Raw genomic sequence first — 20,132 nt, 5'->3', positions numbered from 1 at the left:
TTTGATTTCAACTCCTGGGTACGGTATTGGTATGAATTATTCATAAGAGGTCATAGGTTAGTTCTCACATTGTGCACATCGTGCACGCCGCCCCACGTCCTATGCATAAAACACGCACAGCATTCCCGACCACACTTACACTACTGCGACATCTTTCAGTACGTGTGATTCAACCTATTTTGTCACATGGTCCTTAATTTCACTTACAGTCAGATAGGTAAATTGGTTCTATAAACATCATGGCCAACAGCACAGAAAACGAAGTGGCTGACATTAAGCAAGAAGCTGGTGGCGATGCAGAAAATGTCGATTACACAAATCGTAAAATTTATTTTGGTAAGGTTTGTGTTTTCGTTTATTAAATGCTGATGAAAATTGTCATTTTTTGTTAAAGCTGCAGTGCACGCTGTTTATTTTAATCCGTGGGCCGGCCGGGTAGCCGGCATATAGTCCATAACCCTTTTCCGGCTTCTCGCATGGTTGAACTCTACATTCATCTACGTAGGGCAAAGACAAATTACTAAATAAAGAGTGAAATTGCTTTATCTGACGGTGTAACTTATTGGTGTATAAAATTAAAACGATTACATTAATTCAATACAAATCCAATGTCAATTCATGAACTTTAAATAATATAAATCATATATATATATATAATTACAAACTGAATTTTGAATAAAATTTAACAATAATGCCTTTTATTAGATTTTTCTGAGTCAGAGAACTTAAGTTCTGTAGTTGCTCACAAAAGCAGACAAATTTAATAAGGCCAAAATGATAAATTTAGGGGCAAATTTACCAGATGGGGCTACTCCTATATTAAAAGTCCTAGAACTATTTCTGTTTCGTCCGACTATCGCCAGACGAAACTGAAATAGTTCCTAGGAGTAGGACTAGTGTATGGGGCCACCACTTTTCCATTCAATATGAAATAATATAGTATTAGTACGCCCTCAATGAGATATCCCTCTTTGTAAAAATGAGTGGAACGGTGGTGGCACCACCACCATGCCATACGGAAAGTTATCCAGTTATGTATGTTTAATAAAAATTAGTCAGAATTTATTTGCCATCCCATCCCGGAACACTCCCATTTTCCCAGCTACTTACTAACACTTTACAGAAAAGAGGATCTTTCATCAGTTCATCTGTTCATTTGATTAGATAATAATTATATGAAATATTTGCAAATTAGCCCTTCCAATGCATTTTCGCATCGCCCGACTAAGAATACAATTTAATTTGACACAGCAACTTCTAGAGCGTGACAGGGTGTGGTGGCCCATGGAGGAAGGAAGAGAAGGAGCTCGAACGAAGGGACTTCAAAAGTTGAAACCGTGGTACCGCGGTCGTTTAACGACACCTCGTAATCACCCACATACCTTATACAGACAATGGGCGACCTGGTGTATGTGAGTTTGCGCGTGCGCACTTGGTTTTTTACTCAACTATGGTGTTGTATGTCGTATGGATATAATACAGAAAAAAAACAACTTTTTTGAGACCTGAAAATTGTGTACACTTGTGCCCACCAAATCGAAAAGCTCAACTGAATACCAACCACCCTCGAGTGCTAATACCCAAATTTTGAACCACCGCTAGTGACCAGAAAGTCACAAAAAATGTAAAATTATGCCATGATGTTTCCGTGAAACACCACAAACGGTAAATGAAAACAGGTATATTTACAATTCTTGTCTCCCCATGATTCAACTTTACAAGCAGGCAAGAGCGCAGACTGGCGGTACCACAAGTTCTGTTCAAAGAGATTTAATCCCGCTCGTTAATCGGCCGTCCAGTTGGAGGTCTCCTATCTTTTTTCACTGGTCAGACAGGGGCATTGTCAGAGTATTCTTTTGTTACTCTGCGGTTTTGCGGGTCATTTGAGTTCCTCTTCCTTCCTCCATGGTTGGCCCGAGTGGATAAGTAAGAGCACTGAACTAAAGCTCTGATGCTTCTGTTCAGCAGAAGTGTGGGTTCGAATCCCGGTCGTGACATTTGTGTCCCTGAGCAAGAGAAAAAAGCTTAACTATAATTGCAGAGATGGTTCTTGTGATTGGTTTAGTCGAGTTGCGCATATATTGCGCACAGGCTATATACTCCCCAGGGAATGCAGGGAGCTGAGATGGTTTAAGGAAGAATTTAAGGCCTAGTGAGCGGGGTAATAATGTCGGAAGTGCTTTGAGACACCCCTCGGGCGTGAAAAGCGCTATATAAAAACGCCTTTATTATTGTCACCACTTCGTGTAACTAATAATAATCATAATATCAAAGTCTTATATAGCGCCTGTATCTATCAAACAAGGTACTCAAGGCGCCAAGTGTAATACAAACTTTCAGAAAGATAGGTTAATGCGGTGATGAATTTTGAGACTCGACTATTTAGCACCCTATAATGGTTTACAAGGTGCTACGGCGCATAGAGCAGCCACAGCCAGGAACACCGGGCGAACCCCTTCTCTTTTCAAATAGTGCACTGGGTTCTTTACCATGCGTTACACAACACATGCAACCAACGGCTTTAAAGTTTATGTCCCATCCGAAGAACGAACTACATGTAGCGTGTAGCAGTAGCACAGCAGAGCTTGTAGTCTTGGTGCAAGACGTTTCTCGTTTCCTTTTCACGCACACCGCGGCCAATTCACCGACAGCGCGCGCAGCGACTCACCTGACTTTAGTCAACTCACAGCCCCGGAGAAACGTCTTGGTCTGTGTGCATGTTTGAGTTATGTGACCTCACATACATATTCAACGTGTGGGTCAACAAAATACTACGCACGCGCACAACTGGAAACTTGCATGCACCCGTGTCGAGTAAAAGCCTCGCTGCAACATGCTACGGCGGGAACCCGGGGAAATACACACCATGTGCGTTTTGTTGCGCATGCAAAGGCGATCACTGACATGATCTTTATGTTATTATTAATTAGAGGGAAGAAATTGTTGTAGGGAAGAAATTGTCAGTCAATGAAAAAATACTATAACAATATTGCTGACCGCATCGGCAAGACTCGAGGAGTCAAGTGTTTTATTACCAGATGAGAGAACTTGTTTGCACATTATTTCGAAAATAAAGAAATATCCTGCATGGTTATATCGGCACTTAACTATAGATCACAATCGATCACAATCGTTCGCCAAAATTGTCCTCCATGAATACCTTGTGAACAATGTCACGTCTAATTGTGGCCAAGTGCGTGGGCAAAGGATGTCTGACATGTACATGTACCTTCTTGTACACATGCACACAGTACACAACCGAATGACAACGTGGTGTTGTGGCTGGGCTTCTTATCTTCGCGAAGACGTGTCAAATTACTCATAGGCTTAGATATTTAATGGTGGTCGACCACCGGTTGATTTTGACCAAGCTGTGTGAGTATGATACGGAAATTTCGTTTGTACATTGTGTTAGTTTTTCTGCATAATAAGTACTTTCAGGCACTGTGACCCTATAATTATTTTTACCTACAAAGTTACCCTTTGGACTAAGACTAAAGATGCCAGAAAATCCCATGTTCGTGTACATCGATCTATTTTTGTTAGCTCTGTTGCTAAACATCCTCGTTCATAACATTTTTAGATTCCATTCCCCTCAATTAATTGCTCTTACAAAAATTCTCAAAATCTTCCCCAAAAACGTATTTTAGGGCAAACTAAAATTCGCACATCGTTCAGCAGCAATCATGTTTACAAAAATTAAAAGACGAACGTAAATATACAAGCCCTACACACCAAGTAACATACGAGGAAGCCTGGCTGTTTCTGGTTGCGTTGCACCAAAGATGTAAAGATACCAGACTGTGGGAAATTATGCTGATACTGCTACGTCAGAGTTATGCAGGCCAAGCGCAGCGCGGCATGATTGGAATGTGCTCGGAATTTCCCGAGCGATCAGTAAACGGACCAAGACGTTTCTCCGGGGCGGTGAGTGGACTAAAGTCAGGTGAGTCGGAGCGCGCGCTATCGGTAAATTGGCCGCGCTGTGCGTGAAAATGAAACGAGAAACGTCTTGCACCAAGACTACAGAGCTTGTAGTGATGAGCTTAATAAAAGTCTAACTAAACGTTTCTCTTTTGTCAAATTTAATTCAGTCAGTTTGGGTCTTTGTGCATCCCCAAATTAAAGAGATAAGTATAAGTGATTTAAATGTTATACGTTTTGTATTAATTATTTCTTGCAGGTAACCTGCCCTTTGCAACCACTGCCGAGGACCTAGAGAAGTGGGTACTAGAGGGTATCTCACAGCCTAACGCTAAAGATGTGAAAGCCGAGATCGCCATGGATGGGATCGGACGGGCAAGAGGGTTTGGTTACATCGAATCTCCTGACGAGTTCAAAGAAGCCATTCTAAAATTGCACGGAGAGTAAGTGACATGATAACAAGGATGGGGTTTCTCCGTCTTGAGCAAGAAATCTGTGTTTATTTTAAACCCCAACCTCCCAAAAAACTTTGATCAAATTCATAGGAAAAAGAACACAAAACTTTATGGAATAGTAGATTGCAGAGTGTGACTTTCGCGCTTTGTGCTCAAAGTTAAGTTTTTATCCCAACAGCCTATCACATCCCTGTGATAGTAAGCAGGCCTAATACTTCATGGAGGCAATAGGTGAATGCCTCCATGCCCCCTGGTCATTGCCTAGCCTGTTCTCCTGAAAAGCAGATTATACTTTTTGAAAGGTTGAGACCACAACGACACTCCTCAGAGCCAACACATCTCAATGCATGGTTGAAATGGTATTATAGTATCCAGGGTTTTACCAATGCACAAGCTTGCATATTGAGCTCTCTTATACAGGTGATTTGCCTACCAATACACCACAATTTTGGCAGATACTCCCCCCCCCCCCCCCCCACCCATAAAAAAATAAAATTTGAAATAAAAAATAAATTTACAAAGTCGTAAAAGGAAACTACATTGAAATTGCACAGTAGGATCTTAGACCAGTTTGCGCTTGGCTCGATACACTAGCTTGTGTATGGTGGGAACCCTGCAAGTTTCAAATCATTTAAAGACAGTGGACAACTTTCGGTAATTGTCAAAGACCCGTCTTCTCACTTAGTGTATATCATATGCATAAAATCACAAACATGTGAAAATTTGAGCTTCATAGGTTGTCGGAGTTGCAAGATAACTATGAAAGAAAAAAACACCCATGTCACACAAAGTTGTGTGCTTTCAAATGCTTGATTTCGAGACCTCAAATTCTATTACTTGAGGTCACGAAATCACATTCGTGGAAAAGTATTTCTTTCTTGAAAACTACATCACAGTGGGAGCTGTATCTCACAATGTTTTATACTATCAACCTCTCCCCATTAGGCTACTCGTTACCAATTGAGGTTTTATGCTGAATTATTTTGGGTAATTACCAATAGTGTGTAGTGTCCACCACTTCCTTTAATAATAATCGCTGTAATGACAACTCTAGACTCATATTAAAGGCAGTGGACACTATTGGTAACTACTCAAAATAATTATTAGCATAAAACCTTACTTGGGGACGAGTAATGGGGAGAGGTTGATGGTATAAAACATTGTGAGAAACGGCTCCCTCGGAAGTGCCATAGTTTTCGAGAAAGAAGTAATTTTCCACGAATTTGATTTCGAGACCTCGGGTTTAGAACTTGAGGCCTCGAAATCAACCATTTAACGCACACAACTTCATGTGACAAGGGTGTTTTTTCCTTTCATTATCATCTCGCAAGTTCGATGACCGATTGAGTTCAAATTTTCACAGGTTTGTTATTTTATGCATATGTTGAGATACACCAACTGTGAAGGCTAGTCTTTGACAATTACCAATAGTGTCCACTGTCTTTAATGGAAGTCTAAATATAGAAAGTGACATGCTGGTAATTCTTTCTTTTGTTGTCACACTTTAATTAACCATGCAAATTTGTTTTTTGTTTATTCAGGGCACTCGACGGCCGCAAGCTCCGTGTCCAAGTTGCCCGCGATGCTAACAGCAAGTCCAGGTTCACTGGTGACAATAAAGGTGTACAGAGCAACAGGAGACAACGTCCTCGACCGGTAGCCAGCAAGTTGCTCGCCGATCCCTCACATACCTACACCTTGATTGATGTGGGAGCCAACTTGATGCATAAGACATTCGGTCGACAGGGTCTGCCCAGCCGCACCTTGAAGAATGTTCTTAAGGTTTGTATACCACGTTACATCGTAGCCCATTTTCTTTGCCATAGGTGACTCTAGTCTACTGCACTCATACCCCCTCTTCCTTACCATAGGTGACTTAGGTCCAATGCACTCATACCCCCTCTTCCTTACCATAAGTGACTTAGGTCCAATGCACTCATACCCCCTCTTCCTTACCATAGGTGACTTTAGTCCACTGCACTCATACCCCCTCTTCCTTACCATAGGTGACTTAGGTCCACTGCACTCATACCCCCTCTTCCTTACCATAGGTGACTTAGGTCCAATGCACTCATACCCCCTCTTCCTTACCATAAGTGACTTAGGTCCAATGCACTCATACCCCCTCTTCCTTACCATAGGTGACTTAGGTCCAATGTACTCATACCCCCTCTTCCTTACCATAGGTGACTTAGGTCCAATGCACTCATACCCCCTCTTCCTTACCAGAGGTGACTTAGGTCCAATGCACTCATACCCCCTCTTCCTTACCATAGGTGACTTAAGTCCACTGCACTCATACCCCCTCTTCCTTACCATAAGTGACTTAGGTCCAATGCACTCATACCCCCTCTTCCTTACCATAGGTGACTTTAGTCCACTGCACTCATACCCCCTCTTCCTTACCATAAGTGACTTAGGTCCAATGTACTCATACCCCCTCTTCCTTACCATAGGTGACTTAGGTCCAATGCACTCATACCCCCTCTTCCTTACCATAGGTGACTTTAGTCCACTGCACTCATACCCCCTCTTCCTTACCATAAGTGACTTAGGTCCAATGCACTCATACCCCCTCTTCCTTACCATAAGTGACTTTAGTCCACTGCACTCATACCCCCTCTTCCTTACCATAGGTGACTTTAGTCCACTGCACTCATACCCCCTCTTCCTTACCATAGGTGACTTTAGTCCACTGCACTCATACCCCCTCTTCCTTACCATAAGTGACTTAGGTCCAATGCACTCATACCCCCTCTTCCTTACCATAAGTGACTTTAGTCCAATGCACTCATACCCCCTCTTCCTTACCATAGGTGACTTTAGTCCACTGCACTCATACCCCCTCTTCCTTACCATAAGTGACTTAGGTCCAATGTACTCATACCCCCTCTTCCTTACCATAGGTGACTTAGGTCCAATGCACTCATACCCCCTCTTCCTTACCATGGGTGGCTTTAGTCCAATGCACTCATACCCCCTCTTCCTTACCATAGGTGACTTAGGTCCAATGCACTCATACCCCTCTTCCTTACCATAGGTGGCTTTAGTCCAATGCACTCATACCCCCTCTTCCTTACCATAGGTGACTTTAGTCCAATGCACTCATACCCCCTCTTCCTTACCATAGGTGACTTAGGTCCAATGCACTCATACCCCTCTTCCTTTACCTGTTTGTGTACATGTGTATATTTATTTGCTGGGTAGATTATGCTCTTCAGAGAAGTCTACAGACACGCCCCACAAAAAGATTTTAAAAAAATTTTGAGTTTCCTTTTACTTCTTGAACCAAACTTTGACTTGATTAAATGGTAGGCTGTGTTATTGCACAAAAATAAATAGAAACCACCATTCCAGGCATATTTGTGTGGATCCGAAGTCAATAGATCCCTTAACCAATCCTGTACTTTCTCAACAGAGGGCTGAATCGATGGGTGTGAAGAAGATGGTTGTCACAGGGACGTCAATCGCTACAACTACCGCTGCTCAGGAACTGGTCAAGAAATACGAGGGAACTCTGTATTACACAGCAGGTATGACCGGGGGAACTTTAGAACTCTCTTCTAGCAGATAACCAGGGACCTTTCATAGAGTTATGGTATAAGAACTACATGTAGAGGCCGCACTGGTGATGCTTCTTGCACAAACGCGACGGGACCCAAGGAGACACGAGCGCGCCATTCTGTACTTGCGTTGATATTAAACACACATTGGGAGTTTGTGTTTATTGAATGCTATGCAATGCTGTTTTATCAATTTACAAAAGGGCCGCACAAACACACACTGTGCGATGCCTGTTTTGTCAACTAAGCGCATGCCGGGTCACATATATAGGCCAGTGGGCCCTCTAGTTCTAACATATAACTCAATGGGTCCATTAAAACTCTGTTATAGCCGGTATGACAAGGAATCATAGGAACTTAGATAGAAGGTATGACTAGGGACCATTAGAACTCTGTTCTAGAAGGTATGTCTAGGAACCATTAAACTCTGTTCTAGCAGGTATGACTAGGGACAATTAAACTCTGTTCTAGCAGGTATGACTAGGGACCATTAAACTCTGTATAGCAGGTATGACTAGGGGCCATTAAACTCTGTTCTAGCATGTATGACGAGGGACCATAAGAACTCTGTTCTAGCTGGTACGACTAGGAACCATTAAACTCTGTTCTAGCAGGTATGACTAGGGACAATTAAACTCTGTTCTAGCAGGTATGACTAGGGACCATTCAACTCTGTTCTAGCAGGTATGACTAGGGACCATTCAACTCTGTTCTAGCATGTATGACTAGGGACTATTAGAACTCAGTTCTAGCAGGTGTGACTAGGAACCATTAAACTCTGTTCTAGCAGGTATGACTAGGGATCATTAAACTCTGTTCTAGCAGGTATGACTAGGGACCATTAAACTCTGTTCTAGCAGGTATGACTAAGGACCATTAGAACTCTGTTCTAGCAGGTATGACTAAGGACCATTAAACTCTGTTCTAGCATGTATGACGAGGGACCATTAGAACTCTGTTCTAGCAGGTGTGACTAGGAACCATTAGAACTCTGTTCTTAGCAGGTATGACTAGAGACCAGCAGAACTCTATTCTAGCAGGTATGACTAGGAACTATTAGAACTCTGTTCTATCAGGTTGACTAAGGACCACTATACACTTGTAACTCCATTCAAGCAGGTGTGACTATGGACCATTAGAACTCTTACTTTAGCAAGTACTGTATGACTAGGGACTATTAGAACTCAGTTCTAGCAGGTGTGACTAGGGACCATTAGAACTCTGTTCTTAGCAGGTATGACTAGAGACCAGCAGAACTCTATTCTAGCAGGTATGACTAGGAACTACTGTATTAGAACTCTGTTCTATCAGGTATGACAAGGGACCATTAGAACTCTGTTCTTAGCAGGTATGACTAGGGACCAGCAGAACTCTATTCTAGCAGGTATGACTAGGAACTACTGTATTAGAACTCTGTTCTAGAAGGTATGACTAAGGACCATTAGTTTCTTTTCTAGCAGGTATGACTAAGGACCATTTCACATAACTCTATGACTAGGGACAATTAGAACTCTATTCTAGCAGGTATGACTAGGGACTATTAGAACTTTATATCTGTGTCCAGTGATTATAGACCTAATTATTGCAATGTCGCAGCCCAAGTTTTTGCCAACCAACCCTGACCAAGTTTCAAAAACCTAAAGGAAGCTTTTAAATCAAAGAAAAACAACACAAAACAAAAGTTTGTGGCAATGTCATACATGTTAATTTATCATGGTAATAGCCTTGAACTTGAACAAAATAATGCTTAAGTGACTTTCCTCCCAGGGTTAAGTGGCAAGGTGTGTCACTATGACAGTAGTAGGGAGGCTGAAGCGCCTCACCAGAAAGAATTATAAATACATATGAAATGAAAATAAATAAAATATAAACTTTTACTTCAAAGGTACCACTTTTTAGCATAGCTAGTTATGATTATTGAGTTGAATATTTTCTATCACGCCAGGTGTCCACCCACATAGCGCTAAGATTTGGGATGACACGACAATGGAGAAACTGGAAAAGCTAGCTGCGGATCCAGCATGTGTAGCCATTGGAGAAACCGGACTTGACTTTAACCGGAATTTCTCTGATCCCAACATACAGGAAGAAGTGTTTGAGAAGCAGGTATGGTACCCATTATTCCCCTGTAGAGTTAGTGTTGTGGCTGAAGGGCACCACTCTCAAGGTGCAGTGAGATAATTAACTGGTTCATGTAAATACACTTAAGTCATTTTTTGTTTTGTTTGATAAAACGGTTTGTAAAAACAAGAGATCAAACCATTAAGAGCATCCCAGATAGAAGAGTGGGGCTTTTAAAACCGAAGAAGAGCGTAGATGTATGTACCAGGCTTCGTATTCGCAAGGTCTTCATTTTAAAGTCTGAAATGATTGAAGGATGGTGTCACTGATGTCTGATTGTGTTTCAGAAGTAAATTATGTTCTTGCGAATAGTCATGAGCGACACAATATTGGTTCAGCAAGCAGGTAGTTGTGACTATCTTTGTAGTAGTAGTATCGACACGATTAATCGAGTAGTTGCAAAACGGTAGTCGCAGCCAGACTAAGCAGTCAATATTTGCCTTCAACACAGGACACACTAGTCACCTAGGCTAAATCATTCTGCCTAATGACCTTTGTTTCAGGTTCAACTTGCCTGTAGGCTGAAGAAGCCTCTCCTTCTTCATGAGAGAGAAGCCCACTCTAAGCTAATGGAGATACTGATGAGGTATGAAGAGCAGCTTCCTGCTTGTATTATCCACTGCTTCACTGGCACTGAAGATGAAGTCAAGACGTATGTGGAAAAGAGCTTCTGGATCGGCCTAACAGGTATGTGTTAATCAACGTCTAGGATAAAGACAGGTCCCTGCCGCTACAATGTAGATCCAGTGATTCCATCATTGGATCTACGTGCAGTGATATAGATGCCCAGTTAGTCATTGCTGTCACCAGCATTCGACCTTAACGCGGGTCCGCTGGCCAAATGCCAGTAGAAATCGCGGCGGACCAGCTGAAACACCTTGCCAACTGGTCCGGCTGACCAGTCAAAAATATCGGCAGCGGTACTACGGAACTATGAATATTTTTAAAACTATTTTTAGGCTCGAATAAAACGTAAAAAACATTCACTAAAGGTTTGGATAAAACGTAAAAAAATCATTTGAAGTGCCGCTGAACGCTGGCAAACTTTCGACGATCACGCATACACAGCGCAAATCCCATCATGCAACGCAAAGGCTTGTAGTCTTCGTATTAGTTCACGTGTTGCAAAAAGTGTAAGAAACATTGACCGCTAGAGGGCTGGCCAAATGCCAGTAGAAATCGCGGCGGACCAGCTGAAACACCTTGCCAACTGGTCCGGCTGACCAGTCAAAAATATCGGCAGCGGTACTACAGAACAACGCAAAAGCTTGTAGTCTTCGTATTAGTTCACGTGTTGCAAAAAGTGTAAGAAACATTGACCGCTAGAGGGCTGGCCAAATGCCAGTAGAAATCGCGGCGGAACAGCTGAAACACCTTGCCAACTGGTCCGGCTGACATCATGCAACGCAAAGGCTTGTAGTCTTCGTCTTAGTTCACGTGTTGCAAAAAGTGTAAGAAACATTGACCGCTAGAGGGCGTTTCAGAATATTTGATAGCGTGAGAATAGACGCCCTCTATTGGTGAAAGTACGCGATAGCTGACAAAAGTAGCTTTAATCGCCTTGACAAAAGACCACAAAGCAAAACACATTCTGTCAGCAGCATGGTCGTCAACGGAGCAGATTTCCGTGTGGGAATAAGAGTCTAGCGTGCTTACGAAAAACGAGCGAGACGATGAGGCTTCATTCAACAAAAATTACCAAGTTAGGATACTCTGGATGAGCAAAAAGGAGTATTTAATTGTGTTTAGTAAGATTCTTCCGTCCTGATTTTGCTTAATTTTGTTGTTATTTGGGGCTCGTTTTTTTTTTTTGCGGGCGATTGGTGGGCGATCTACTGGTTATGTGCGGTTGTTTGGGTTTTTTGCGGGTTGATTTCAAGAAAGACTTGGGTTCTAGAATGCAATCATGTGTTAAACAAAGGCGCAGTTGTTTTTGCTGCTTTTAAAAACGTTTTTTTGAATTAAAATTTTGTTCACAAAAGAGACGCCGGCACCGACCTTTCCATACACATAATTGAAAAAAATGCCGTAAACTCATATGCTTCTTCATGGATGTTGCAACTATTTTGATGTCTACTTTTTGTTGGTTTTTTTTTCTGGACGAAAGTGGGAAGATTTTGGGAAATTCGGTACGATGTATTATGTTTTTGAATACTTATTAAAACTACAATAATAGGCAATGTTTATACATGATAAAATAACTTTAGCGATCGCACGTAACCCTCCCCATGCTAGATTTGAAGGCAATACATAAAAAGTTAATGATATTTTAACAGTCGGTTTTAAGGTGTTTTTGTTTGTTTAGTAAAACACTAATTTGTTTTCATCATAAAGTTCTTCTTACTTAGGAATACTTTGATGTCGAGTGCTTACAATAAACCGTGGACAAAAAAAAACTACCTCAATAAAGATCATATTAAATTTTCCAATTTACTCTGACAAATAATTTGACCTGTTTCTAAATTAATTTTAATAATATTATTATTATAACATTTTAAAAGAAAAAATACTCTCAAATGAACACAATAACTTGGTACTCTCTTACGAACACAATAACTTGGTACACATAAATAAAGTATGGCTTCCAGTGCAGTTGATGTTGCAATTCATGTTGAATTTTGAAATAGCGACGATCGGAAATCGAGCAGTTGGTATACAACAGTATACTATTTAGTTTTAAAAAATTTTAAAAAAATTGACGGACCAGTCAAAAACCTGGCGGACCAGTCAAAAATCAAGCCAACTGGTCCTGCTGGCCAGTTGAAAAAAAAGTTAAGGGCAACCCCTGGTCACGTCTGCAATAGAATCTGACAGCAAATCTCCATGTGAAGTGAGGGTATGTCAAAGATGAAAATACATGCCAGTTTGGAGGCAGTTCTCTGGCGTTATTCACAAGCCTCGAAGTGTGACTTCAGATGTTCCAGCTCTGGTCAAGTTTGCCCAACAACCAATGGTTAACTATTAGTTGTTTAGTGACTTCGTAGGGCATAACACCACAGAACTTCGCCAACCATCTGCAGGTAGTTTGTTTTCCTGATTTTTTTGTTCTTTGATTTTTTTTATTAGTAGAGCCTGAAAAGTCTTTGACAGCATTACAGTATTTGTATAAATAACCTACTTTTTTTGCCAAGGACCAAATATCATGCCCGCATCTAACAATTTGTCTGTATTTCATACCAACTTCCCAGGCTTTGTTTGTCAGGTTGACATCAAGATTCCCGACATGTTGAAGGACGGCACTCTGCCACTAGAGAGAGTCCTGTTAGAGAGCAACGCTCCCTTCATGGAGCCACGGATCTCTAAAGATATTGAGGTTTGGGACTCCTTGAAGCAGGTCCTTGAGTGCCTTCCTCCCTTGACGTACTGGAGCCCGTTTCCTCGCAATGAGCCCGCGAAGCTCCCCATTGTGTGTGAGATTGTTGCGCATTTCCTTCAGATGGAACCCAACGAGGTTGCGGAGAAAACCTCCAAGAACGCCTGTCAAGCGTTTGACCTCGACACAGAGTAAAAGTACCGTGCCCAAAGAAATCACATGGCAAGTATTTTTTTTTATAAGTAGATTTAAAATTACAGATTTTATTTCTGGAGAAATTTCGGAGTTGTTGAAGTACGTTGATTTATAAGAAGGAGTTGGCAAACAAGTTTTTGTTTACCCTTGTTTTTATTTTGCATTTGCAAATTTTAAAAATCTTTTTTTTTTCTGCTTTGTGGATGAAGGTTTTGTTTTATGGATTTGGTATTTTTTATTTAAAGACTTTAGTGCTATTTACATGTACGTGTAGATTTGATTTGGTGATTCTTGCCTCATGTACAAGATGAACTAACTATAATTGATTATTTTACAAATTCTAGGCGATAACTCTTTTAGATTTTAAACGGATGCTTTGTATTAATGTGTCCCTCAAGCATTGGTGTTAGTTCTGTTACTTCTAAAGGGCCAATTCATAAGACAGGGCTTGTATTGGTGATACCCAAGCCAGTATGGACTGTAAAAGGGGTAACCCTGTTCCAGCCCTATGAGTAGCTGGCAACGGCCTTTGGAAAACAAATAATTGTAGCCCACACCTTAAAGTGGCCTTCAGGCATTGTGTGTCTGGCGACATACTTTAAAAAAAAGATTTAAACAAATATTAAGTGGCTAAAATTCCACAAGACTGCAGGGTTTGTAGCTCAATATCTTTATTCACACAACAATTTTAATGAGAACAAATGTTCTTAAAAGTTGAACTTGTAAAATGTTTTTGATTTGAACAAGCAAAATTTACTTTGATTCTCAGCAAAGGTTAATGATATTCACCAGTACCAGACTCAAAGTCAACAGTTTAAACTATTTTGTTTTTAAATTTGAGGTATTATTATTTTGTTGTAAAAAAATCAAGACCATCGGATTTGTCTAGCTACGTGTTCACCAGCCAACTGCTCAGATCACTTGCTTCAGGCTTGCAGTCCTGTGTAAATTTTGAGCCCTGTATGAGGTATTTTTTTACAAGCAACTGTACTGCAGAAAACCGGCTTGATACTAAACGGTGGAAACGAAGGCGATTGCCACCATGCCCTCTAGTCAATGCCTTGGTGCCCTTGAAATGCTTCTGTAGAAGTTAACAATTTCCTCGCAGGAGAAGATGTCTTGGTGGCCTTGCCCTTTCAACAAACAAAGCATACATGCCTGAGTCAAGTGTTGCAGTACAACAGTTTCTTACGATAACAACATGATTGACAGGTCAATTATTCGTCTTTATCAAGATTGCTTGGATTTTGTTTTGGTCCCTCTAGAAAATTCACTCAAGCATTCAGAATGTCTGGTGAAAAAGTTGGTTGATACCCTTAATGTTGCCATTGTTTCACATTAAGACAAGGCTTTTTTCCCTTTTTTCTTGTCATCTGTGTGTTCTGTTACACAATATTAAAATACATTTACTTTCAGCTCAGTAGCTAAAAAATGTATAATGTTATTCAAGTTCAAACAAAAAATTGAAAGCAAAAACAACAACCGAGTGCAGAATTAAAAGCTTCAAATACGTAACAAATGAATATCAACTAAGAATTTCTTGAAGAAAAGTCTTTTAGTCTGAACGTAGTGTCCGGATGTAAGTGCCGCAAAATGTTCCCAAAATTTGAAGCTTCTTGTTGTTTTCTATAAATTATTATTTAATTTACAAAACAAAACAAAACAAACTCGAATCTGAGCTACCTTGTTATGAAAGCAGCTGATTAGTTTTTTTTTTGCTAAGTTAGGAATCGGTTTTTATGGTGGTTATTTTCCAATAAGCATTGTTAATCTTATTTTAGGGGCTTCGTAAAAAAAAAAAATTGGGATTCCAATACTCTTTTTGGACTGCTGCGAAATTTATCGTGTGTACAATTTGGTATTTTGAAATACAGATCGTTGAAATCTGTTATATTTCATTATTTTATAATGTTGTTTTTAATTTGTTTAAAAGACTTTTACTATTGTAGTTATTTGTTGTTTACAAGTTTCCTGCTCAATTTCAGTGAGGATTAATTTAGTCTTACTCACACACATTCAAATTCACAAATATTTCCCATAATCATTCGAACCAAGATTTCCTGTTATCAACTATTGCATTCATTTTAGTTTGCATGTGCAATTTCGATTTTGTTTGTCGAAATTTTTCCAATTTGTTCTTAGGTTTGTTATAGTAATTCTTTTTCATTTGAAGACATCCAATATGCCTTGAATTACGTGGAGGCAACAGAGGTCATGACCTCGTTGCCCCTGGAATTGGCCTTGGTGCCCCCTTTACAACTTTCCCATTGACTTTAAGATTTCTCAATGGAAGTCCTCTTTGCAAAATATAACATGCCTCGCCCTTTCATAAAATGAAATTCCAAGCCTGAGCCAAGACTAAGTTTTGACAAATCAGTTGAAATTTTACATCATGTTTCAAGCTCAAATTGAAGAAATAGAAGGGTTTATCACACTCTTGCTGTTGGCTTTTGCTAAATTGAATTATTTTCGCAACAATGAATTTGAATGATGTTGCCTGACCGGGTTGATACTTAACTATTGACATTTAATTACCCATTTTGACTGTTGAATACTAAAGCAACAGGACATTGATTTTCAAACTAAGTTGAATTAACTTTTTTTAAACCAGTAGGAAAGCCTATTATTATGTTGTATGTGTTGTTATATTATTGACAACAGTTTCTTATGAGGGTTACACTTCAAATTGTTAATTTAATTGTTAATTTAATTAACTGAAAGACCCGTTAATGAATTCAAACTTGATAGAACATCAGCAATTTTATAGACTTATACTGTAGTCAGCAATATCGTGTTTTTTTTCATATACTATTGTTGATTTCAACTCATCAAACACTTGATCAAAAAAAAAGACACAAATTATGTGAATGTTATTGTAATGACACGAACATGTAACCCTTATAAAGATAAAATGCTACAGTATTCACCATACCTAATGTAAGAGACACTTGAAGTGTAGGACTTTTTGTTTTGCATAATGGGCAAGGAAAAGGAAATACAAAATAATTAACAACAATGGTGGCTTTGAAACACTAGGTGGCAGCAGACTTACCTTGTAAATCCATTGTTCTCGGTAATGTAAACAATGGAAATGTACCTGGTAAGTCTGCTGCCACCTAGCGTTTCAAAATATCCCATTAATGGCTAACATTTTGCGAAAGAAAGACGAGCCCATTTTTTCCATTTCTTTTCTGGCTTTGTTCGATCTTTTGTTTTTCATTAGTATTGTAACAAAGTGTTAATGGCCTGATGTTTCGATTTAAATGACAAAAACAAAATGAATGTGTTTATTTGTGTACAGCAACTTATGTATAAGGTTAAACAATGAAAATCTGTAAAAACCTGGAGTATGACTGGCAAAACACTCAACTTGTACACTTTTGTTAGAGATGCACTTGGACGTTCATCAACCTTTTCGCAATACCATTGCGCAAGCGCTAACTGTTGGACAAAGTTCATGCTGGTCTAGCTAGCGATAAAACTTGATCGCTAGGTAGACCAGCATGCAACATGTGCGATACGGTCTATTGTAAGCTTACCGTCGTGCTGTGCTGCCACCAAGGTTCAACGCAGTCCAACCGAATAGCAAATTACGAAATAATACAATAAGAAGTACGGAACTATTTTGACATTTAAACGTTGCAAATTTAAGTTACTCGCTTGAAGAAAGTAAACCCAGTTTGGTATTGTAATACACGTAGCATATCTGTATGTTTTGCATAATCTTTGTGCATGATTTCATAACTTTTGAATGGCTGTACGATTCTCATTATATCTTACAATACTCTCTCTAAGAATTTACAATATCCGTAATTTTCCTTTATGAAAGCAAAGGAATGCCAAAATGTTGTTTTATATTTCGAGACGTCAACTTTTCGACGTTTGTCTGTTGAATAAAAGATGATATTCACGGAGTTCCTGTTCGTTGTTAAATGTGTTTTGTATTCAGTTGCCCCTAACTCAAATTCCAATCCCCATTCTACCCCACCCACCCACACAAGGGTATATACGCCAGCAACCGTGGACCTCCTATTGTCCATCTTGTTTGTCTGCTCAAACGTTTTTTCGCAACAGCTTCCATTGGTTGTGAACAGTCACGTTTTCTAACCGTAGACCTTTCCCGAACTGTTGACTCTCTTCTCTCTATTGTTATATGTACCCGGTTTGAATGTGTAGGCCTATACCTACTCCTAACGGCAAACCAAACCCCAACCCCAAACCAACCACAATCCGCCCTTTCAGAGTTGTGAAAATGTGAGACCCGAAATACATTGTAGCTTACGTCACAGACACACGTAGATTGTCAGCGTCATAAACCTTGTCGCCGCCAAATCAAAATGGCCTCTGTATCTCTATGCAATGACGTAATGAGTTAAATGGCAATGTAACCTAGATAACAGCAAGGTAATCTCCTTGCCCTAAAAGTCGAGGTGATGTTGGTTTAAAACGTGAACAGAGGGAGTGGTTATATACTGTCAAGAATCAATTGCAGCGCCAATAGTCGAGCAGGAACTCATTGACCACGAAGAGGATACCAATTAAATTACATTCAATGTACACCTTGGTCCAGAGATCAAACGAAAGAAGATTATCCTAAAGCAAAGTGTTTTTCCCGCCGAGACCGGAGATAGTATTAACACTAACAGTGCCTCTAACGGTATTTTATAAGTTACACGAGAAACAACATTATATCAACGTCTGTCTGCTCTTGAGAATACATTCAATCCAGTTGGATAATTCATTCACACGTTTGCAGTTCAAATTGGATTACGTTACAGCATACTTTTTAACATTTGCTTCTCCGGGATCGAAGAAGTTTGACAGTTTGTTCTATACAATGAAAGGGAAGAGTTCAAAGTTTTTCTTTTTAACCTGCCGATTTTCACGTGAACTCTCTAGTGGAAATAATACCAAAAGAAATTGATGAGTTATGTTTGATTACGATGGTGCTGTCAGTTTGGCTCAGTTCTGTCCCTGCCTTTCACCGCCGTGGTCGTGGACCCCAGTTCTAATCCCACCTCAGACAGAAGCCTTGCATATGGATTGCAGGAGTTTTCCGCATTATTTTAGGCGCTCCTGAAAACACCGCTCTGTGATTTTAACTTCTATGGTTTTCTGAAAAACTTGACGACTGATAAAGTTGAAAATTCTACAGATTAATCTTAATATACATAATCTTCAATGACTGTAAAAAGTAGAGATTCATGTCCTTGGCAAATATATATATATATCTACAAAATATATCAAAATTTTTAACAAAAAGTTTGTATGAAATGGGATACTTTGTTGTTATACAATTGTAGTGTTTTTGTCTGTACTGTTAAATCAAGGCCAGTTTTAATTTTCCCCGGGATAATACAGTTCTTATCTTATCTTATCTTATCATCTTTGGAACGCTAGGTGGTAGCATACTTACCAAGTCATTTTCCACTGAGACTTACTTTTGAGCATACGCACATCACCGAGAATAATGGTTTGTATACCTGGCATAGAAATAGAACCCGGAGAACGCTGAGTGTCTCATTGTGCGTGCGGTTTCGTTGTGAGACCATTTTTATGGACGCGCACACGCCATTTTCGTAACGCGTGTATGGCAAAATATTTTGCCATACAATTTTGCCATACAATGACATCATCATTGACCAATGAAAACACTAGAAATGGTCTATGTACGCTGACATCTTGCCATGTTGCCATACGCGAGTGTCACACGATGATAATATTTTGCCATACGCGCGTATTGCGCGGTATTGATACGCCGCGTCCACAGACGACACAGAGGGTGGTCGAGCTCAGCGTTCTCCGGGTTCTATTTCTATGGTACCTGGTAAGTCTGCTATATACCACAAAGCGTCCTAAAAGTCTCCCATTGGCTTTGCTGTCTGGCTTTATCAACTAGATCGTCTTCGATCATCTTGATATTGCTCGTTATTGTGTGATTATTCAATTACACGCAGCGTGGCACTTTAAGACCAGTCAAGCGTTTTCGAAGAGTAAATACTAGCCTGTACATCTGACGTCAATCCCCGTCCATAATCACCTTTCACCTACATCAATGTGCAGCTGCAAAACGTCACCGGCGGACCAATCAAAACACAGATGTGGAAAGCTTTACATAATGCACGTATTATCCAATGAAATCATTGTATCCAATGAAATCATTGGTTCTGAAAAGCAAGTACCTGTCTTTATATCCTTGCAGATAAAGATAGGGGCACCGTCTAACAAATGCGTGCATCGACGGTTGTCTCTTGCTCGCCATATAAAGGGCGTCATTAAAGAATGTACGTGTGTGGTGTCTAGTCACAGTAGTTGTGCAAACGCTATGAGTAATATCATGTGCACTGCCTTCCGCCGTGCCTATATGCAGCATTAATTTGGGGTTTAATTTAGTGGGCATGATTTTTATAAACCGATTACGCTGTCCCTTATGATGACGACACTGATTTTTCGTCGTGGTTTGTTTTTTTGCTTTTTGAAACTGTTTTATGCTATGTTTTTTCCCCACATTTTTCTTTTAAATATTATTAAAGCCTAAAATTACTTACCTTTTGGGTTTGG

General features: G+C 40.0%; 1 protein-coding gene across 1 annotated transcript; it reads left to right on the top strand.

The window, feature by feature from the left end:
• Positions 1-97: 97 nt before the first annotated feature.
• LOC117301401 (3'-5' ssDNA/RNA exonuclease TatD-like) lies at positions 98-16,453 on the top strand. Its single transcript, XM_033785365.1, has 7 exons — positions 98-336; positions 4,184-4,367; positions 5,921-6,161; positions 7,798-7,912; positions 9,888-10,048; positions 10,567-10,750; positions 13,252-16,453. Exons 1-7 carry the CDS (start codon positions 240-242, stop codon positions 13,569-13,571), a joined length of 1,302 nt encoding a protein of 433 aa, XP_033641256.1. The 5' UTR covers positions 98-239; the 3' UTR covers positions 13,572-16,453.
• Positions 16,454-20,132: the final 3,679 nt, after the last annotated feature.

The sequence above is a fragment of the Asterias rubens genome, chromosome 17 (assembly GCF_902459465.1).
Source record: "Asterias rubens chromosome 17, eAstRub1.3, whole genome shotgun sequence".
In the NCBI taxonomy this organism is placed as follows: domain Eukaryota; kingdom Metazoa; phylum Echinodermata; class Asteroidea; order Forcipulatida; family Asteriidae; genus Asterias; species Asterias rubens.
Note: the sequence above shows the minus strand (reverse complement) of the source record. Positions and strands in the feature narration are given on the sequence as shown.

Excerpts from the sequence above, each read along its gene's own strand:
- LOC117301401 (XM_033785365.1), top strand. The coding sequence starts at position 240 with ATGGCCAACAGCACAGAAAACGAAGTGGCTGACATTAAGCAAGAAGCT. Across the intron at positions 4,368-5,920 it reads ATTCTAAAATTGCACGGAGA|GGCACTCGACGGCCGCAAGC; the intron begins GTAAGTGACATG and ends TTGTTTATTCAG. Across the intron at positions 10,049-10,566 it reads AAGAAGTGTTTGAGAAGCAG|GTTCAACTTGCCTGTAGGCT; the intron begins GTATGGTACCCA and ends CCTTTGTTTCAG.